The 23,673-nt window shown below is 38.4% G+C and overlaps 1 protein-coding gene across 2 annotated transcripts; it reads left to right on the forward strand.

The window, feature by feature from the left end:
* The first annotated feature begins 2,723 nt into the window (after positions 1-2,723).
* Positions 2,724-21,792, forward strand: MBP (myelin basic protein). Of its 2 annotated transcripts, XM_075704867.1 has the most exons (6): positions 2,724-2,927; positions 16,815-16,922; positions 17,426-17,461; positions 18,037-18,069; positions 19,037-19,162; positions 21,736-21,792. In XM_075704867.1, exons 1-6 carry the CDS (start codon positions 2,757-2,759, stop codon positions 21,790-21,792), a joined length of 531 nt encoding a protein of 176 aa, XP_075560982.1. In that variant the 5' UTR covers positions 2,724-2,756. The 2 variants fall into 2 exon arrangements, with proteins under 2 accessions (XP_075560982.1, XP_075560983.1); XM_075704868.1 differs by lacking the exon at positions 18,037-18,069.
* Positions 21,793-23,673: the final 1,881 nt, after the last annotated feature.

The raw sequence follows: 23,673 nt of genomic DNA on the forward strand, positions 1-23,673 counted from the left end.
CTTGTACGAGTGATATGGTATAGGAAGGGTACTCTTATTTTAATAAGAGATCTTCATCTTGCAGGAAGAAACAAAAAAGATTATCAGTATCCTATGCACAGCATTTATAATGGATTTTAATGGTAGTCGTCTAAATATTTGTTTCTAAATGAATGAATAAGCATATGTTTACATGCTCCATTAACTCTGGATATCCTTAAGACAATATTAAAGTAATCTGTCTCTCCAAATGCACTTGAAGACTTTGATTAGTTAGCTCAAATATTAACAATATCTCTCTGCTATATTTTTTTAAATATTAGATAATACTTAAGCATGCAGAAAATCTAGAGGAAAACTTAAATGTGTGCTTTCATTACTGAAATAAAGTATACAAAAAGATTTATACTTTATAGCTTACTGCGTATGCATTGGGAGAAGCTACTTTTGTGGCACAAATACCCTTCTTTGTTGCTTACCAATACCCATATTCAGTGACACAAAGAACAACTGTTGTAAAAAATATTAGTATTCAGATGCTCTGGTGTTTTGTTAATGCATTTAAAGAAATACAATAGCTCTTTTGTTTGTTTTTCTTTTTCTGCCCTTGAATGGATTTGTATTATGGTATAGAATCTAGGCTTAGAGTTGCTATTTAAAATGTTTTGCAGTTTTAGAATGTGTCACTTACCCATGTTAGTTACTTTCTTTTTTTGTTCGATTAAGAAAATCATTTGGGGGCTTTAATAGTTTCTAAGACGTTTGAAAGTATCTTTTCAGGAAAACCAAAATCCCAAAGTATTCCCCACTGATGAGGTCTTCAGTGATAAGTAGCATTGGTTAAATAATTGTATTCCCAAGAAATACTTTCCCATGTTTTAACATTTAAATTTTAACATTTTAAATTTTCTTGAAGTTTCCCAACATTTTCTAGGTACTTTTCACAAAGGAAAAAAAAACCCCACCACAACCCGAAAGTTGCACAGCAAAACTGCATGTTATGTTTTTATATGAAAAACTGTAGCAGACTGATTACAACAAATTGTAACCTAAGTACCGGTATATATTTGCAGAAGCCATCATTACTGTCTCGTGTCATTATCCATAAAATTACTTCAGAATTATTCTCAGCCTGAGAGAAGGTTTCTTTAGAGCCTTGTGAGTGGGTGAAATCATATGAAATGGCTGTGTCAAGTCTAAAGTTGCTCTGGTGAATCAGCAAAGTACTTGAGCCCAGAGTACTTTGAAAACGTAACAGTGTTTGCCAGACCCTATCCCTCCCATGGCAACAAGGACCAAATCAAATGGGGATTTAGTGAGGTAATTAGAAGACCCTAAATGTAACATATGTTAACTGTAACTTCTGAAATTTTGAGCCCCGTTAACTGCCACAGAGTGAGTGTGTGGGAGGTGTCTGCTCTGAAGGTTGCTTCTCAAGCAGTGACCTGCTAATACTTTTGATGTTCCTTGGAGGCAAGATGTTCCTCAGTGGATGGTGTTTCCTTTAGAACAGTAGGAATAATGGTATAGACTATAAAAAAAACCAAACCCAAAACCTCCATAAATCCTTTTGTCACTGACAGAAGGAGCTACTACAGGTTAATGGTTAAGTGTGCTGCAACTGATTCTTTTCAGATACTTTACCGCATGCATCAGAACACAACTGCGGAGAAGGCGGCAGATACTTCACTTACACCACGGAGGTCTGTCTCCGCAGCTTTCTTGGCTAAAAGCTCATCGGTTGCTGATAATTGTTTTTTCACTTCTCACAAGCACTAGATGCCAATCGGGCAGTTTTGCTCTAGGCCTTCAGCATTAGAGCTAGGGCATCGTACGCCGAGTGCCAGGATCATACATGGAGAAAAACTGTCATGGGAGGCCAAGCAGAAATCACAGTTTAGTGTCCTCTGCTTTTTTGAAGTGAGGGCAATTTAAATAGTGAAAAACCTCCCATCATTACACTTGTCTGATCAGTATTGAAGTTACAGTGAGGGATTCCAAAAGGGGACAAAACCTTCAGGGACAAAAGCTCTGACACTGTGGAGAGGGAACGTGCACTTGAGAAGGCACAGTGCTGCAGTGGTGCTTTAATGCTTTTTTTTCCCCTCCCCTGTTTTGGGGAAAAGCAACACATTTTAGAGTTGCAGTCTTCAAGGGAAAGTACAGGAATTATGATTGTTCACTGAAAGCCTCCTCATCATTGTAAAGCCTCCTCACCTTGTAAATACAGTTAGTTTCAGTTGTGCTTTGACCAACCTATTGATCTATTTACAAATAAGTTTAATTTAAAAAAACCACCTAGAACTACTAGAATTTTGTGTGAGAACATCATCCTGGTTTTGGTTCCAAGATAGCTTAATGTTCTTACAGGCTGGTAGAGAACATAGTTTCATTACAACTGCACATATTACGGGTTTTGTATGAAATGAGCATCTCAAGGCAAGGGAAAGAAAGCAGCATTGTTCCAGGGCTGTTTTTCACAGGCCTGTATTCATATCTCATCCTTGTTGTTTGCAGGAGAGGCAGATGTGAACCAGAACAATGGGACCTCCACGAAGAGCCCAGCGGTGACAGACTCCAAAGGCACAGCAGACCCGAAGAATGCCTGGCCGGAGGCCAACCCAGCTGACACGACTGGTCGCCCCCACTTGATCCGCCTCTTTTCCCGAGATGCCCCAGGAAGAGAAGACAACACCTTCAAAGATCGGCCCTCAGAGTCAGACGAGCTACAGACCATCCAAGAGGACAGTGCAGCAGCTTCAGAGAATTCGGATTTGATGGCTTCACAAAAACGCTCCTCTTTCCGGCACGGATCAAAAATGGCATCTGCGAGCACTACAGACCATGCTAGACATGGATCTCCAAGGCACAGAGACTCGGGCCTACTTGACTCGCTGGGCAGATTCTTTGGAGGTGAAAGACACGTTCCCCGGCGGGGCTCGGGCAAGGTGAGCTCTGAGGAATAGAGAACTGCACAGCTACAGCAAAATAAAGTACAATTAAACAGGAAGGGTGGGACTAAAGGGAAGGTGTAACTGCTATAATGCAAGAGTTGATTTAGCCAGCAAGACGGTACTTGCAGATGTGTGATTTCATGCTTGGCTTTAAACCAAAAACAAACAACAACAAAAAAGGCATAGATCTGGGAAACAAGAGGAGCTATTCTGAGTAGTAACAAGGAGTATTAGAAATCCAGGTGGCTCTAGAAACATTAAATGCTCGTAAAAATTCTTCTCAGTTATGTGGTGCATTGTATGCATTTGGATGCTGTGCCATTTAAAGTTCAGTCTGCTTTTGTGTCTTGTTCTTAAATATTTGCAGAATGGAGCTGGATGAGAGCACTAAATGCAAGACAATCTCTAGATAGCTTGGACTAACTGAGGGATAGATGTTAGAAAAAGAACTGTGGCCAGGTTCTCAGCCTGCTTGTGCAAGAGCATGTTTTATGGTCAGTTGATAGCACTGCTGAGGAGATGGCTTGACAGAAATCCCCAGTGTACAAAATAGTCCAGCTGCTTTATTCTGGCAAGAAGTGAAGATTTATATTCCAAGTATTTCATATTGGAAATTGTGTAACAAACCATTTCTTCATTATGAATTGAAAAACAAGGTACTGATGAAAGGATATTACTTGAATTCTTTCCTCTTCCAGGAGTAACCCGCCTCCTCTGATAGGTTATGCAGATGGCATGTTAGTTCACTACTGTTTGACTGGCAAAGTTTAAGATGTTTTCACTGTACCCTTTGCCATGTAAATGATAAGTGGAGTCTTGTGTTTGTGTGTTTACACACTACATAAGCATTGGAATGGAACTACTGTGGACTGTAAGACCTTTGTTTTAGCTGAATATATTGTTTGATGTAGTTGCTCAAGTTGTGTGTTGCAAAAAGCAATGCTCATAGTTGCTTGCTGGGCTCAAATTTTTCAATAACCTTTGACATCCTTTGCTGTCTGTCAAACAGTTCGAACCTGTGATGCTTGCCAGGATGGGTTAGCATGTACAGCTTTCCCAAACTGGCTCTCTCACAACATTGCCCTGGGACATGATACGTACTACCCTGGGGTTTAAAACTGATTTGTGATCATACGACAGCTACAGGCTGTCAGTGTACCTCACAGCTCCACACTTGGAAGCACAACGTGTAATAGCCCTTCCCTGAAGAGTTGCTGTAATGTTTGGACCACTGGATGAAAAAATACTCTAGAAACTTAAAACCAGAAGCTTCTCACATTTGGAAGCCAGTACTAAGCAAGCTGTGTATTTTGGTCTTTTTGTTTCTCACATTTACAAACTGGGGACTATAATAGTTATGACAAAGATTTAGCAATTACGCAGTTGTTTCTGTAGGTATGTAATGTTCATGCACGCAACAAGCAGTTGCTGTAAGAATGAAGAAAACTGCTTTCCTTACTGTTACTGCAAATATCAGAGACTGTTCCCAACACTGCTATTTTTCTGGAACCTGGTTGGCTAGCTCAACTCTTGCTGTTTTATTTATATACTGTGTTACTCGATAAAAAAATAGCATATGAAATGCTCTTTGTACACCAAGGAAACAATACCAAAAATGTAGATTCTGCATACAGAATATACAGAGGTACGTACATTCTTGCTTAGCAATAAAACAAACCAGCCAACTCACTTTCTAGTAGTGATGACTAACAAATGGCTGCAAGTTGTACAGATTCTCTATTTTATCCTTTGGTGTGAACACGATCACTATGATTCTCTACAGATCTCTACATAATACAGGGTATCATCTGTCTTACCTCTGTTGCTGTTCAGTAAACTGCTGTTTTGAAGCACTTCAATGTCTGCAAAACAGTACAGAGTTATGGACAATTCTAACACTTTTTTTACCTAGCAGAAGTAATTTTCTTTTTTTAAGAACAACTACATATAGTGTTAGAGTCCTGACTTGCAGATTTGAGCTGGAAGCACAGAATTTTTATTATCTTAGCAAAAGCCTGTCATATTAGGACTTCCAGTGCTCAAGCACCTCTAGCACTCTTTCACACAATGATAATACTGGTGCATGAAAACACGGCCTAGGAAGCTCTATCTTAGGAGGATTTCAGTGTGGAAAATATTGAGCAAGTGGCACAGACAGTTGTTTCAACTATTATTTATTTAGCCTTTGACTCAATGCCTTCTGGTTTCTTCTATCAAGAAGGCTTGTGGTGTCATTTAGTTACACATGTGGATACAAAGGAAACCTAGATAGCTAATAGTCCTCTTCATGCTTAAAACCTGAATAGTTGTCACTTGCTGAACTTTGTAGAGCGTCAGAGTACTGATAGATGATGAACGTGTTCATGGATGAGCTGAAATGTGAATAAAGTCCCTCAGCAGTTTTCCAGACTCCACTAAATAAACAGGGCTTTGGTAAATAAGATACCATGAAAAGCACCTTATTAAAGGATGAATTTCAAAGGCTTGGAATTGAAAAGTTCCTAGGTCTGCACTGTTGCTTTGCTTGCACTTGTTTCTGCTTAATTTTTGAAGCATTTCAAAGCAATTCTGCAGCTGCCTTTCTTCCTTTTTCAGCCATCCTATGCCCCAGTGGGAGTGTGTACCTCGAGTACCCACGCCAGCAAGCACTGGAATGCAAAGACAACACTTGCTCTTTGTACCGATTTAGGGCTGACATTCAAGCAAAACCCATTATAAATTCTTTGTGGAGGCATTTTCATCTTGCAGCCATAGCTGAAAAATACATTAATGAATAATATTCACTATTGTGTACAGAAAGGTGGGGTAGGAACAAAGCGGGGACTGTTTCGTGGCCTCCTTTTCTCTGGTGGAACAGGTTCTCCCTTACCCTGGAATTCTGAAGTTAAATTAAGAGTGCGTGGGAGTCCCATGGGAGTAAATAAAAATAGAAATACTGGAATGTACAGAAATATTCTTTCTCCTCTAAGAGGCAGTAAATGCATTTGCTGTTGTCCCCCCTGCCCCATCAAGATTTTAGATTCTGAAAGTCAATCAAAACCAGCTTGAATTTTGTACTTTGAAGAATTTTTTTAAGGTAGAATATTCCAAACAAAACTATTGTTGTGTAGCGCCGAAATTGTATTGTATTAAAGAAGATTTTTAAAAGGGTGACAGAAAGAAACTGCGGTGCAGACATTTTAAAAAGCATGCAAGGCAGCAGTATAAATTATTTCCTTTTTAATCTTTATAGAATATTTATCTAAACATTTGTAAAGCGTATAAGCAAGTTGGTTAAAATGATCAAAGGCTTCTTGTGGCTCCTAGACAGTAGCTTGTATTCAACTTCAATATGTACTGAGTGCTATTTTGTTTCTTTTATGCAGTTGTTTGTGTTTTTGTAATTCTTTTGTTTATGATTTCTCCCCACCCCCCACTAAAGTTTGGATTGTGAAACAAGAGCTTTTCTGTCCTGGTTTAACTTTATGCATATAACGTACTAAACTTTAAACTACATTTGTGACACACGTGCAACAGACCAAAATATTGTGAGTGGCAGTAAATAGTAGGCTGAGGCTAGATTAAATCCATTTTTCTCTTGCATTTTTCTTCCATTTTGTATGCAATCTTCTAACGTTCTCCTGTTGCCTGTATGAAGCCTTGCTCCTGTATTTCTTTCCCCATATATATGCGTTTGGGTGCAAGGAATATGGAAGGCAGACACGGGGCTTCCCTCTCCTCCAGACAGACACAAAGGTATGAGGAGTATCAGGGTAAAGTTCTTCTCAAGTTGAGCAGAACCAGGCAGAACATTTCTGCCACAGCAGTTCCAAACCCCTCCCAGCGTTAAGCAGTTGCTGTAATGGGGATCTACAAAAAGGGTTGCGATAAACACGCACAGGCAAAAAGTTTGGGAACCACGGTTTTAAATGATGACAGGTAGAATTGTCAGGATATCCAGGCATCTTTTTTCTTTTTGCACTTGAACTTCACTCACATTTCTTGTGCGAGCTTTAGTGTATACTACAGCACCATGAAGATTTTGAGAAGTAGTTAAATCAATGCTAGTGTGACTAGTATGTGATGCGATTTAAGTACTTACTGTGATTTTTATTTCCAAGTCTTAGTTTTCAGGGAGTGGTATTGCTTGTGATACAATGTTTCGTAAAACCTGCTGTGCAAGCAATATGCTTGTAAAAATTTTTTTTATATATAGTTTACGGTGATTGTAACAATAATTTTGTTTTAATCTTTTGCTTTATATGTGCTTTATGTATTCATTAAACTGTTACATCACAAAACCGGTGTACTAATGATTTAATTTTTTTTAAATACTTTAATCCATTAACAGAAGTTGCAACAGACTACTTCATAGTACGTGATGGGGCTAAAAGGGGCTGTATGTCCTTCTACAAAATTCAGTTTGAACAGCATATTGGACAGAAATTAATAAAGCTTGCCTTCTGTAAGGAAATGACTAGGTTTTAGATAACTGAAGCTGCTAAATCCAGTGTTCTTGCTTTATGATAATGGGAACTGAATCTGGCCTCTGTGTTTTGTAGCGGGTAGTAATGAATGACCTAAAAACGAATCCATGTATCAGAATTGCCAGTTCGATTAACGCTCCTTTTGCTTGTACAGTAGGCCTCGGAGTGCTTTAGATTTGTCTGTTTTAAAAAATAGTAACCTGCACAAAACAAGCAAGTATCAACAGGTGAGTACCGCACAGCACAGGATAAGTGAAAGGCTTAGGAACCAACATTACGTAGGATTGATTCTGACACGGTATTTAACACACGTATAACCATATACATGTTATACTGCTTAATAATTAACACATTATTTAATGCTCTGGAACTAATTATTTCTTATATTTTCAAAGAAATTACTGCTTAAAGCAATTATTACAAACTATAAGAGGAATGTGGAAGTCTGACCAGGTTAAACACCACATGAGGGCGGCCTAGAAGAGCGGGCACTAACTTTTGGGAAAGCATTAGTGATGCTCTGTGCCCAGGTGAACTGCGGATGCATGGCAAGGTTTATTCAGAAACGGGACAAAGCAGTTGGGGCTCGCCGATTTGTATTAGAAGTTGAAGAGAAAAACGCTGACTGGATGGAGAGGAATACCCTATGCACTTCACTGCTTTTACTATTGTTTATATGGTCTTTTTTTTTTTTTTTCCTCTTAAATTCAGAAATGTACTTAGTAACATGTTCAGGCTAAAATACTAATTAATCAACCAAAGCATTTCAAAGATCACTGTTTCTAATCAGTCTACAGCAAAAGATTCCCCCCTTTCATTAAGCGTCTAACAGGATCTTCCAGTTCAGCCTTTGCTAGACTATCTCTAGATTCTTCTATCCACCAGTACGATACGATAATGACAAGCTGTTTAAGAGGGTGCTCTGAAGAGGAGCTCCAAGGCTTCTTCCGAGGGCTTGGTGAAGTTCCAGCCTTGCTGGTACGCTTTGCCTGGGCCCCAGCGTGACAGCAGTGCAGGGCCATGGCCGCTGGAGCAGCAGCGATGGTGGCTTTTGGGGTCTTTTGGTGGGAACTCGCCTTGGCTGTTGTGCAGCAGTTCCTCTGTTTCTCAACTGCATGGTACCACAGCCCAGTTGAGAATAAGGTCTGGATTTAATTTTACTATGATATACCCAGGGGGGTGGGTTGTTTAAACAAGTGGGAGGGGCAGGCAGGAACCCCAAAACTCACATACCAAAGGTTAAATGGAGTATTCAAAATTTAGCAGGAGGATTTTTCTCTACCTAACCTTAAATTTTTCTCATTGTGTTTACTTCTCTGCAGATAAACCAGATTTATAAATAAGAAATTGCTTTATATTAAAATCTGTTACACTGTTGTTTTTTTTTTTCTATCCCCTATATTAATTCCTTTCAAATGGAGAACTGCATTAGCACTTTCCATCCTAGAATGCCAAAATGAATTACTTCATTCTTCAGCTGTTTTGAGATTGCACAATGGTAAACACTGCCCAATAGAAAATCAAGGCAAAAGTTAGTAGGTTTTTTCTGACCTTGTTTTGTACCTCCGTCATCACATACCATTAGCGACGATTGCTGGCTTTAATTTGTGTACTGACACAAAATATCTCACCTTGTTCCTGAAATGGTCTCCAGTTAGTTAGACATGCTCAGTTACTCATTTCACTCTAAAGTTACTTGACTTCATTTCTGAGCTACACCCAAAAAAAATCCTCCCCTGCCATTTTCAGGTGCTTTTACTGAATTTCTTACAAAGCAATTTAAAAGCCAAACTGAGTTACTGCTGCAGACCCAAGATGAGCCTTAGCTCTGTTGCACCTTTTGCTTGTGATGCAGCTAATTTTTCATTTCTGATATGTCGTACAATTAACATGCCTTGGAAACTGTACAAGCCTCAGGTTTTGGGTGGTCTGTTTCCCCCCCCATTTTATACTGACTACATTATCGGAAATTTTACCTCTGAGTGATAGTCTTTGTTACAAAGAAATAAGCTGTTAACCATGCCATGTCTAATTATTTCATAGAAGTAAATTCTCCTTACTATTATACTCGCCCATGTTATGCTGATGCAGGCAACAGTACTTTTAACAAAGTGTACAAGAGTTCAGCTTGCCATTTTCTTACCTGTTAAAGGCAGAAAAGACAGAAAATTGGGCCAGTCCCTTCAAAGATGATGGTAAAATAGTTTGTGTGTGGGTGAATGCGTACAACCTGAGAGGAGAAATGTGTATTTCAAGAAATTAAGCTTGTAGTAACATTTTTCTTCTCTTTGTTTCTGGTCAGCAGCTGTAAAGCGAAAGCGTAGACCTGGTATTTATAGTTTTGTTTTCCAAAAAAATTATCATTTTGTTTATTGTATGAGCTTCTTGACTATATGAAAACACTAGGCAACAGGCCTTTTTAAAATTTTTACAAATTCCTGCTTTCCTACTCATAGCCATACCCACAACATTGCGTTCTTTGTGCTGTTACAGCACAAACAGATGCATCTTTACCAAAAACATAGTAGAAATTTATCATCGTGATTACTAATCTGTGGGTGCCTTCCATATCTTAGCCATGTACAGTTGAATCCTTAAGGCTGTGAAGTTTGTTGGTAGCAGAAGCTACTCTGGAAACTACCCTGAGAACACCTGCTAGCCAAAAAATCTCTTTTTTGCTAGAGTGACATTCTCAAAAAAAACCCCCAAAAAACCCAAACCCCACCAAACCCACCAACACCAAAAACCCAAAGTTTTGCACTGCGTTTCTATGGTGGATCACGTCAACAGCGTTTAATCTATGTCATTGATGTCAACTTGATAAAACAGCACAGAGGCCAATACTGAATATGCACCACAGACTGTGTCCACGCAGATAAAGAACCTCTATCATGAGGAATATTTGATTAAAATGATTGATGCTAGGCAGAAAAATGCTTCAGAAAAGCAAAGGTAAACTAAAGCATTGGGTTTTTCCCCTGAAACCATTTATGAAGTGTCACAACAACAGAATAAATTGGACATAGAGAAAAACCCAGAAGGTACGATGGCACCAGTCTCTCACTCGGGACCCACCATAAAGCAGAGCTACTATCCTGAACAGCTGTCCCAATTCTTCTTTTTTCCCCCAGTAATTCTTTCCTCTTGCCTCCTAAATTGTGAACCCAAATCATCAAGGCACTAAGGAGAAATAGGGTTATGGAGAAATGTGGTTCCGGATTATCGATCAGCCCTTACCTCTCTCGATGGTCAGTGCTCTCCATTGTTTCCTTCTTCATGCCGTCTCTCTTCTCATCTGCCTCGGGTTTCTTACTTTTCAGTCATCTCTAGTCTTTCCTCCTGTTTTTTATTCCCACTCTTCTGCTACAGATTCTTCCTCTTTCTGTTCATCACCTATTTCTAGACAAAGATTATATTAATGATCTCAGCACACCACTGGAAGGCAAAATCTCCTGCAGAATCTCCTGGACTCTACATGTCTCTTCCTACCAATTCTCCTCCGTAACTTTGAGCAAGTAATTTAATTTCTGTCTTAATTTCCACACCAGTAAAAATTAGCAGTACCATTACAAGAATGTGTGGTTCATCCTTTCTAAAGTGATTAGAAAAGCCTGCTGAATTAGCTAATTAATTACAATGCCACCATCAGACCAGCATGTGGGGAAGATGTCAGCATTCCCATGGCTTTTTGTAACAGATCAGTAAGTTGTGAACAGCCTGGAACAAACACCATCACAAAGAGCAAACTGGTACTTGGGTTGTACGTGAATGAAAATGGAAGCAACAGTACCAATATAGCATAGCTCTGGTTTAGCAGTGCATGTTTACAGGAGGCACATTACGACCAGAATAAGGATGGAGAAATACACCCTCACATTACACGTGTGCGCTATATATATTCTATTGCTGCCTGATGAGACGCTGGGTAAAGGCACTGGAAGGCTCTGATGCAGCGTCAGCTACACCAGGAATACTGAGCCCCACGTACAAAGCACCTCCGAATCCCAAGACAAAGCAATTCCTGTCTGCAGGTGCCTGTCAGATTTCCCATGATTGCTCTAGTCAAACTGTATATAATAAATCTCCTCTTGTTTAAAAAAAAAAAAAAAAAAAGCGTATATAGTCACTGAGAGGATGCATCTCAATTCCTGTTTGGAATACCATTTTGAACTGGTACTAACTAGAGAAGTTCAAGCCTGGGTAGGAATTTCCTGAGAGAGACTCTGGATTTGGAGTCCATTTCAAGGACTAACACGAAATTAGCTGAGTGGCTTACAAATTGCCTCTTGCTCTTTCATCTTGCTCTTCCCACAAACCAGCATGAACGGTATTCAGCACTTAAAGGCTAATTTTAGTCTACAAGTAGCAAATTTCTTAGTGGGGGTTAAGCATTACATCCTGTAGGTTGTGGAACAGTTTGGTTTTCTAAGGCAATCTAAATGTCCTTTTCATATCTAGATGAATTTTAAAGTTGTTGCTTTTATAGCATATGATTTCTTTTAAATTCATTAGATATCTTTTGTGAAGACAACACATTGAAAACCATGAAACCCACTGAATCCATGAAAATGTCCATTGTTTTTCATTCTTACTAATGTCAAAAATACTTACTTGGCTTGATTGCATTTTAAATTGGCTACTTCCGTATGTATTTGGATTTTGCCATTACAGAGATGTCATGTGCTGTTCTTTAGCCTTTCATTTCACATTCTGAAGTAGGCAACAAAACTACATAATAATGATACTGAGAGGAGCTGGAAAAAGCTATAAATTCAGTACTCCAAACCAAAAATGTCTTGATACTATTATTGTCACTAATGCTTATCATCTACTGATTGGGAAATTAGAGCTTTAATTTTATATTTTACGTGTATATGTGATCCTCAGTTATAAGCAATCCTCTTGCGGAGGACGAGAGCTCTCAGTAAGAGTTTATAATATGCATTTAAATGTCCCCCTTAATGAGTACGAGTTGCAAGATCTGACATTATCATATTTATACCATTCAAAGTCAGATATCTATTTCATGGGATCTCATAATATCACTAAAAAACTGCTGCTGCTGCTTAACCATGTTTTTCGTTCTTATACATCAAATCTGAAAACAAAGTCCAGTAGGCCACATAGAATACATAACTGCAATTGTGTTTATATGGAATTGAATTTAATCCCCCAAATCCTACCACATCTCAGGTCAGATGCACGTATGATGACGAACCTGGATTATCAAACGGGGTACCCAAATGTGCAAACCAGAAGTGCCCGCTCCATTTAGCAAAAACCACAAGACCTCTCTTCTCTACTCCCCTGTAGCGTTACAGTACCGGCGGTAACGCCCCCGGACCCTATTAAGTGCCACAGAAAATACCAAGAGGCATGGTTAGGCCAGCTCTCCCAGAACACCGAAGAGCATATACTCACGTATCTTCACCTCAGTCGGAAATGTAAGAATCTTGTACAAAACCCAAAATGGAGCATATATAGATTTACATATGGATTCTTGCTACCGTGTTAGAGAAACAGCAATTGTTTTTCCAACAGCTCTTTCAAAATATTAATACAGGTTTTGCCAGAAAATTTAATTAGTTTGATGTGAAAGTACATGGCTAACACAGGGAATGCAACACCAATGTATAGCTACTTTTAAGACTTAAAATACCTGTATATTTTCTTTGCGCTACATTGAAACTTGCTCTCTTTTCTTGTCTTGGTGGCCAACATACATGAGGTAGGTGGCACAGTGAAAGGACGCAACTTTCCTGTGCACCACCAGAAAGAGCTTCAAAGGATTCCAATGTTGAACCCCTCCCCATTACAGAATAACTGTGGGTATTTTATGTACATTTTAAAGAATGTTCTTATTTACATTAGTAATCCTGAAAGCTATTAATTTCATAGAGAAGTTGCAAATGGCGTGTCTGTCATCAGATCTCCCAGATACTGCTTAAAACTTCCAGTACTGGCAAACATTTTCCAATAATTAACATTATTATTCAGACTAAGGGATCTTTCCTTTTGGGCTTTTTTGAATGTACAGCAGAGTTGACTTAGTAGGGATCCTTTATTAAGGTCAAAACAAAAACTTAACTGGGAATAGTGAAAACCTGAGTGTTCTCCCCTGTCCTATTTCTTTTTTTTTTTTTGAAAGAAAGACTGCTCATGACTACAAACTGTTCAGTAACGTTAGAAGTTGTAATTTTTTTGAATTTTTTTTTTTTTAAGGGCACAAACAGAAGCACCTCTGTTTTCAAATTCACAAACAATACCCAAGGGCTCTGAATTCAAGATTCTGCTTTGCGAGTACATTTCATAACATGCAGATGTGGAAGCCAAGCTCACTTTTTATTGGCAATGTTCCCAAGACTGAAATTCATGACTATGTTGCAAGAGGTGTGGGGGAGAGCTCGCTGCAGCTGCCAGGCGAGAGACACCTGTAACGTGAAGAAACAAGTAAATGTCACCCATTCCTAAAACATGGTTGCTCTGCTGTCTCTCCCTTATTAGGTTTTAAGGTTAATGCCTTTTTTCCCCCCAGGAGCTTAAAGCATATTTAAAGATAAATGGTGGTCATCTGAATGTATTAGTGAAATGTGCAGTGACTACGTGAGCTCGTTCAAAGAAGTCCAATTATAAAACACCACCTCAGTAGCCCAGCCTAGCAGGATAAACCAGGTACTTTTTCATTCAGCAAAGCACTGCTTGAATCCATTTAAATTTAACTTTTAACACCTATAGATACCAGTTATTACTCTTCTGAGGGAAACGATTTTCATAAATCCTGAATGTGAGCAATCTCAGAAAACACCACTGGATTTTGCCCCCCTGCCCCTGGGAGTCCAAAAATTGAAAGAACAAGCTACAGGTGGAAGAGTAATTCTAACAATAAATTAAAGGCAAGCATGTAATTAACTGCCACAAATTGAGAATAATATGGAAGATTCTGACCGCAGATGAAGCTTGCTGGTGATAATATGAAAGGCAAGCACTTTATCTGTAACACGGGGAAAACTATGGTATTAAACTCACACAGAATCATCATTAAAAATGGCTTTGGACTTGCTACTACCCGATAAGCTTTAAAAGGGGACCCAAAGACTATGCTGACATTCGGTATCACAGACAGAAGAAAGTTGGTACGTACTACACGATAACCTTTTCAATAAGCCGAATTATTAGCCCCTAGTAATTGATCAGAATGCTAAATTCAGGAAACTCAACCTCATCTAAGCCATAAAAACCTATTAGCCCACCTTTTCTGGGATAATTGCCTGGTGGCAAGCCATAGCCCACTGCAGAGTTTCAGGCTCCATGCAATCAAATTGGATTTTGAAGTTTTCTGCTTCATGTACTGCGATAGTTTTGCAGTTAGATAGCAACCCATTCCTGCTGCTAAAGACGGACGTTCAGATCTGCAACACCACGGTACTTATCATGGTATTTGTCCCCATATCTATCCCAAAGACAAGGCAGTCAGCTGGCTCCAGAGGCAAAGCAATGCTTCATTTGAACATAGATTAAAAAGGCAAACACGTGGCTGAAGTAACTTGTTCTAAACGCATGTCGATACCTTACCGGCTCCCTCTTCCTAATCACGACAGCAGAGCATATTTTGGCAACACTGGAACTAGTGACAAAGCAGAGCTGCTCCAGAACTATAAGCAGAACCGACTGCTTGACACTGTGGAAATCTCGCAGATCCAATAAAATTCATAATTTCCCATTTTTTAAACAGTAAATCTCTACATATCATCCACATGCAAAAAATGGCACTGATAAATATCAGCTGAACTTCCCTGCATTGGCTCATTTTTTATCCTAAGGAAGTTAAACTTCTGAGCAATATATCTGAATTTCATTTCTCCTCAGAATTACGTAACTTCAAAGCCCACTCATGAAGTTGGAGATTTCATCTCATTTTGTATGATCCAACATAATATAAATCCATTTCATTCACATAGGATCACAAGATCTGACGCCATTCACTTAAAAATAAAACTTCCATGTAGCAGCTTTGAGCAGTAACACTAGATGGTTTCATGGGACCCTCTATTCAAGAGTCTTAGAACGTGTAAATCTCTGCACAGCCATTTTCAGTAGTAATAGCTTGAGGCAGTCAGGGTCGTTCTGAAAGCTACTGACACCATGACATTTCACTTGAAGTGCAAAAAAGATTCTTCAAATCTTTGAAAGTCTGTGCTATAGATATCAACTTATTTGTCAAAAACCACCAAACCACTCATGAGTCAGGAGTCCCATGCCAACAATCGGACTAAGCTTTTTCCCTGGCAAGCTGATCAATGTTTTTCTGTATGTGATGAAAGCAAAGTATATTTAAAGTAACTATTCATACTGTTCTACAGTCAAATGTTCATTCAGTTTGTGCTACCAGGGAAGCGCTTATGTGAGCTACTGTCTCACTATTGATTTCTATTTTATCTTTAGAAGCCAATGAAATTTTTAGTATTCACATGATGCTTCTAACATCATTGTATTTTCAAGGAATTCGTTACACTAAGAGAACCATTGTGGCACTGTTGTTATTTCCATTCTCTCCTCCCTTCTCTGTGCCCCACTGAACAGACTTCAGATCTGTCACATTGAACATGAAGCCTTGTGCCTCTACATGTGCCATGATGGGCAGCCGTCTGTAATTGGGTCAGTCCTATGTAACAGTTCTTTTCTTAAACTTTGTCATACTGCATCCAGATAGCAGTAACTACACCGAATTTTTTACACTATTTTCACTGCAACAGATGCATCACGCTCTAACTACTAGTCAAGGTATTTAGCTCTTCACAATGTGTTATTTTTGTTTATTTTACCTTTGCCTACTGGACTTCTTTCTGTATTGCTCAGGAAGCCCTACTGAAAACAGAAAGCATCATCAGTCTAATTTGACTTTCTCATTCTAAAAATAAAAAAAAAACCCAAACCAAACATTGCTTTTGCAGTTCAGTGTTATGTAGTCTTTAGGAACTGAGAAACGGTACGCGATCCATTCCTGCTCTCACGTGGGTAACGACCCAACATAATTTTAAGTTTTTCTCCATTTCAGGTTTCACTTCTAAAATCACATTCTACGATCCTACTTATGAAAGAAGGAAAACTACAAGGTTTCTGTTATCAGAACTTTCCAATACCAGGTTTAATTCCACACTGGGCTGTAACGTTAAAAACACGTACACCCATATATATGTACGCACAATATATGTCCATGTACATACTCTGTATTTGCCATTGTATCAAAGAGTTGTTCCTTTACAGCACTGGTAACTTTAGGCTGCAATCTCTGCAGAGGTCCGAGGCATTTCTCCTCTTCTTTTCATTCCTGGTGAAAATGACTCTTCCCTTCATACAGTCGCTGATTACCTTTCCTCCCTAGCTGACTTGGCGATTTGCCTATTCTGCTTTTCAGGATATACATGCAGCCAGGGCTAGCCACCACGTAGGGTCCATCCCCCAGAGGTCTCAGCATGGCCGGCCTGGTGACGACAACCCCGTAGTCCACTTCTTCAAGAACATTGTAAGTCTCCTCTCTTCCTGTTACGCACTAAAATGAAATATTTTCTTTAGGATCCATCAGTAACCAAATACTCCCCAATCATTAGCCATTATTTTGAGCCTTGTGAATTGTACTGTGCCTTTGAGCTCATCATGCCATTCGATACAAAAATAATTTTTACCTGGAAACACAAACGATACTGAAATGCTACAAAAAAAAGTGGGTGAACCCTCCATTAGCATAGTCAAACTTCAACAACAACCATTACAATTATACAGCTTCACCATTTAGAGGTTTTGTCCTTGTGTCTTCAGCATTGGCTGTATTAAGGAATCTCTTCTGTTTAAAGATAGACAAAAATCCAGTGTGTTCTAGGCAAAGCCTAAGACAGCAGAGGAGCTTCCCAGTGCAATTACTTAGATAGCACTTAATCCTACTAACTCATAGGTAATACGCAAAAGGCTTGATGATTCCCTCCATTTATTTTTGCCATGATTTTACAACTTTCTTGTGTTGGTTTTTAGGTCTCACCCCGTACACCTCCCCCAATGCAAGCAAAGGTAAGCGTTTTCAGGGGCTCAATGCCCAAGACCTTTTGTGGGCTAATTTATACCAATTCAACTGCTAGCCTGATTCATTTTCTTTAATGGCACTAAGTAAAAATCCGGAGTTATCGTTGGGAATATATAAAGCAAGGGACTAAGACAGAAAAGCCATGGTTCTCTTCCTCATGCACTTCCTGACCTGCTGCATAACAAATTAAAGCCACTTGCAGGGATTTTTATATTCAATTTATGTTGTGATTGCTTTATATAATGAACTCGTAATAGGTACTGCTTTCAAACAAGCCTCACCCACCAGGAACTGTCCTTATATTTACTAAGCTCAGCTGGCTTCTAAAGTACGTAACACTGACAAACCATAGCTAGTGAAGTCAGTTCTTGTAATTACAATAAAGAATTTTTCCTTTTTTGCTTCATGGAGTGACTGTACACAGATTGCTGTTTTCAACTGCTGCCTCTATTTGGCCAGTGCTTCATTATTTCTACTGCGTTCTCATCTTCTTCTGTGTATGGTACACCCAGACGTTCCATAGTGATCATCATGTCATTGTTTCTATTTCTTGCATGTACAGGGAAGAGGATTATCCCTCACCAGATTTAGCTGGGTAGGTGATGAACGTGCTTTCAATAACAGCCATTTTATTTACCAGGCCAAAGCATATCTTGCTCCATTGCCTCAAGCTCCTGCAGCAACACTATAATTTTGTTTTGTCTCAATTTTGCTATTTTGCTTTTCCTGTTCCACTTCCCTCCCTCCTCCCACAGCACTTTAAGATGGTAATTTCGTTGCTTGCTCTTATCCAGCAACTTGACAGCCTTGCAGCGATAATTTCTTTTGCTTTAGCACGAAGGGAGCAAAATCCACTGCATGGCAAAGCTCTCGTCCCTTAAAGACTCCTGGAAGACTCTTCTGCTGCATTTTTCTTTTCCTGGGAAGGACAAAAATGGGAGGGAGGGCTGGGATGAGATGGGTGCTTATTCCACAGTTCCAATTGCTCTTATGCAGTAAAGTCTGCAAAACTAACAGTGTCACTAATTCAAGTATTTTGCCCCACCTTTCCTTGCAACCCCTTTCAGTAAGAAGTGATCTGCCTAAAAAATCAGACAAGTTCTTCCCACAGTTATCTCACAACTAATTAAACTCTACTTCTCTACCACAGGTTTGATTTTATATGAGATGGACATGTAAATTACTTGCATTTTAAGACAGAGTATTAAATTCTTTCATTATCAGAAGAACACAAATTAATTGATGTGTTTGACATCTTAAAACTCGTGAAATTGAAACATTTTAAGTTTTGTCATGCAGGTTAACCTTCTGAGCATCCTTTTTTTTTGATTATTAGTTCCTCTTTTACAGATTGGTACTTCCCTCAGATTTGAGTATATTCAGATAAATTTCCTAACATTTTCCTTCATCCTTGTTTGTTACGTAAAAGATTATTGTATTCCAACACCTCTAAATTTGTCACTTGAGTATTACATTTCAGTGATCACAAACAAAGACTACAATGTGCATATGATAATTTGCATGCGATAATTTGCAATATATATGAAAATCTTTCTTTGCAGGGTGGTGAAGGACACAAGCCAGGATATGGAGGAAGCGGAAAATTCTATGAGCATAAATCTGCTCACAAGGGACATAAGGGATCCTATCATGAGGGCCAGGGCACTCTTTCCAAAATCTTTAAACTGGTAAAGTACAACTGAAATTACTCTAAGTACAAAAAATTGAGTCCAGGAAAAAGAGAAGCCAAACCTCTCCAGAACCTGCCATGTTTGAAACAACCACATTTTCTTAAAGCTTCTGAAAGAACTAGATTTGCATGGATAAAACAGAAGGTTATCTCATGGCCTAGTAACTACTTGCATGATAGGAAACAGAGGTAAAAATACACAGTCAGTTACCATCAGGAAGGAAGGTAAGTCCACAAAGTCCGGCAAAGACCCGCACCAGGATCTGTGCTGCGTACTGAACTCACAAATGACCTGGAACACAGACGATGAATGAGGTGACACGGCTCGCTGCTGCTGCTAAATTATTTAAAATAGCGAAAGCAAACTGATAAAACCGCAGAACGGTAGTACAGGGCAGTGCTGGACACACATTTGCTTGAGATGCAATAACAACTTGAACAGTCCCTGCTTGTTCCCACCCCAGGTGGGGGACCTCCTGCCATGTGCCAGTACAGTGAGCTGCGACACCACGTAGTTGGGCAAATTAGAAAAATGTGTCATATGAAAAATAAACATTTGGTCACATTATCTTCAATCTCGTTCAGGCCACCATTCTGAGTCACTGCACAGCCCCACCAACGGAGCTAATAAATGAAAACAGAACAGGAAAAAAAGTCAGTCGTGAGGATTTTTCACATTCTATGTCAGGAAAAACATGTGAAAAGCACATCATATCCATTGGCAGCTACTTTAACTAAGACTGTATTTTGCCTCAAAGATAGCAAAGCATTCACAAGTAACAAATTATACTATTCGCACATGAAGAATGCAATCGGCAGTAATCTTAACTTCAGGACAGAAGGTCCGAGCTGAGATCTCCTCACCAGAGATGATCATCTCAAACCCAGTAGTTACTACTCTTACTCTCCAACAGGAGACGTAACAGCATCATCACCTGTAGCAAAAATACATTTTTCTGTCTTAGATGGTTTAGGGTACGTATCTTTTCAGCTGGAGAGCTGTTTTTCAAACATATACAGCACCAAGTGACAGCCTGCAAACTCCAAGGAAGTAGTAAGAATTCTTATGTTGCAATTTAAGAAAAGGAGTGAGCTCTTCAGAGGCCCAGGTAAAAATCAAACATTGACCTTTTAAGTCTAATGCTGTGCACTTGTAGCTTTTTAGTGGAGTTCAGATACATCAACAATACCATGGCTATATACTGACATTATTTGTAAAATTTATTTTGAACGTCTGAAAAATATCTGATAATCATCTCTCCCAAGATTTAACATTCTCTTCTTTACATAACCATCATAGCTATTTTATAACTATTTTAGCTTGGGTTTATATATATATCTGATGATATACATATACCCGTTCTGCTTTTTAGATAGCCTTTGCTGAGCCATTAAAACTTTTGGAACTCATATCAGAGTTTTACTCAGGCCCATTTGATTTAGACCCATTGTTTATAGCAGAAAGCATTAATAACTATTCTTTATACAGTTTCACAGTCTTTTACAATAAAAAAGTTATCCATTCTTTAAGATAACTTTGAAAGAAAAGCCAATTACCTAATGGATTACACTAAATTTTCCTTGAAATACTTCAGTAAAACTAAGGAGGGAGCACTAAAAGATGAGAATAATAATATAAAGAAAGAAAACAAAATCCCAAAGTACACATATGCTTGTTTGTTTTTTTTTTTTAAGTAAACAGTTCAGTCATCAACTGATTACAATAACAATTACCACACTATCTCACATTTGTGGTCATAAGTGTATCGTTCAAGATTTCCCTGAAAGTTGCTAAAGCTATGGGAAAAGAAACCCAGTTAGCCTAATCTTAAATTCCAAAAATGAAACATCAAAATTTCAGCTTGGATCATCTTTGCTATAAAACTCCTGTAAGGGTTTTCTCAATTGCAGATTTATTAATTGCCACAAGTTTTTTTTCCTAGTTTGATGTTCTCTTTATTATTTGTAAAAGTAGGCCAGGTTTCAGCCCTTTACCGTTTCTTAGTTTTTTTTCCTGTATTTGCATCTGAGCTTTCCATACAAGACTGATATTGATATAATCACATTAACCATTTATCCTAATAAATATTACAGAATAAAATTATTACATTTCAAGTCTTTCAGATGTGAGACTATTACAACTTGTATGCAAGGTCTGCAGGTTTTCGTTTTGGTGTTTGGTTTTTTGTTTTGTTTTTATAAAGTACACACACAGTTCAGGGGCAGCCATAAAAAAAAGAAAATTTCCAAGATGTCCAAGTAAATAAATTGCTTTCATTAGGCAGGCCTGAATAAGAACATGCACATACAAATAATTCATGAGAGACCGTCTAGCCCTGTATGGGAGATTTAATGAGAGTAAATTAATTCTATGTGAAAATATATGAAAAGCAATCATCTCTTTGAAGTGAAAATTCCAGTAATATTCAGCAATATACTTGAGGCCACTGCAAGCCATTTTCATTAGCTAATATTTAAAATTTTGTTGTACTACAGATTGATGTTTTTCAATTTATAGTCCCAAAGATACAGTACCTTTTAATTAACTTAACTCTGTTCTTCCCTTCACAGGGAGGCTCTGGGTCCCGACCTGGATCGCGGTCTGGTTCACCAGTTGCTAGGCGCTGAAGCTCTAAGATGCCCCCCAAGGATCATGTATTCTGCTTCATAATGTAACTGCCTTAAAATTAATAACAACTGCAACAATTACCTAGATAGATGCAATCCATTACTTAATGCCAATTAGGTTCTGCATGCAGTAGATTATACAAACTTCTATTGGCAATCCCTGACCAACAGTTGAATGAAAGGAACGCAAAAAGTAGCTTTACTAGATGTTTTCCTTATTTTATGTGAAGTAACAAGATCTTTGACTTTACTCATTCTTCTTCAGGATGCCCTAACTGTATGCTGGACTTCATTATTTCTCCCAAGCACCTAATTTGAGCTCAAGTCTTCTGGTTTCGTTTTAGTGAACATCAGATTACCAATAAAGAGCTAATGTCTTGGATACTGAGCACTGCTGTTAATGAATTTCTGAGACACTGCTGTTAAAAAAAAAAAAAAATCCACCATGTGCAGAAGTTGTAAGGACTGTTTATCCAAATACTTTTTTTGATTTGGTTTTTGTTTTGTTTTAATCTTCCTTCTCTCACTCACAGAATAATTTATTTTCATAACAGGATTAGGCAGTCATGGAAAGGTTTACCAAACACTGGGAGTTCAAGGTATGTGAAGTGTGGGAGGGGGCAGATGATGTAGAATCAATACGATGCGGAGGAGTAGTAATAAGGAAATTCTTTCCATACCATGAATTGCTCATCGCATCCAAACCATTAGAATTAAGAGCAGATGAGGGAGAGAAAGAGGATTTCAAATTTGAGTTAGACTAATGTTAAGAAACAAGGGATATTCCCAGCAAAGAAACATCTAAGATTGCACAAGTGACCACTGGACGTCACTGGTGCTCCACACAAGCTCTGCTGCAACAGCATTAACTTTGCAGTACAACAAGTAAGTAAGTAAATATATAAACAAATAAGTCTAATTTCTGAAAGAGAGCCCTTCAGTACTGGTATCTCAGATAGTCCTGCACATCTTGCGTTACAATTTCAAATCTTTCTCTTGGTATTGCAGCAGTGTTATATTTGGTCGGCTCATCTTTTGCCTGAGTAACATCTGGACGGCTATTAAAGGCAGTGCACCAAAGCAAACTCATAGTAAACTACTGTGAACATTTAACTGTTGTACTGTAGTTGCCTTATAGAAATACATTATAGCTGAGTTAGATTTAGATATTAATTGTTCACAAATTACTAAAACGAAGGTGTGGCAGTGGCATTTCCAACCACACTTAGGGAAATAAAAGGCTCTTCTGAATTGCACTGTTTTATTACTTAGACTCACCATTTCTTCAATCCGTCATCTAAGTGTCTGATTAATTATTTTCTTTTTTTAGTTTTAGCCTACATATTGTAGATGGCAGTTAATGCTTCCCAAGTTGAAACTGCATTCCTAATAAGTGCCCAGTAAATGTTACCTATAAATTTGTATGTTAATTGCATTTCACATCTAAATCTACTGTAGGTTTAAATCAGTGTCCATTAATATGAAGCAATGAAAAATGAGAGGATAGAAAATACATAGAGACTAAAGAAAACAAAACCACCAAAATTATTAAGCATACACACATGGATTACAACTTCTATTACCTACACTGGTTGCTATGTGTATTTTTCTATTGTAGCTTCATTCGGATGTATACTCTGCAACGTAATAGTTGATTTAATTTGAATACATATTGTTCTTATAGGAACACAGCTTTTAAAAATATTCATTATTGAAATAAAGTAATCAACTTGAAATGAAACTTGGACCAGTTTTGTCTTTTACAACAGAGAAGATCATATATGTAAAGCTCTGTGGGTTTCCCTCCCCCGCCACCCCCAATTTATGAATAATGTTCAGATACTAGAAAATGACACTTTGGGGCCCAGGACCCAGTTCCCT

Source organism: Pelecanus crispus, chromosome 2 (genome assembly GCF_030463565.1).
Source record: "Pelecanus crispus isolate bPelCri1 chromosome 2, bPelCri1.pri, whole genome shotgun sequence".
In the NCBI taxonomy this organism is placed as follows: Eukaryota; Metazoa; Chordata; class Aves; order Pelecaniformes; family Pelecanidae; genus Pelecanus; species Pelecanus crispus.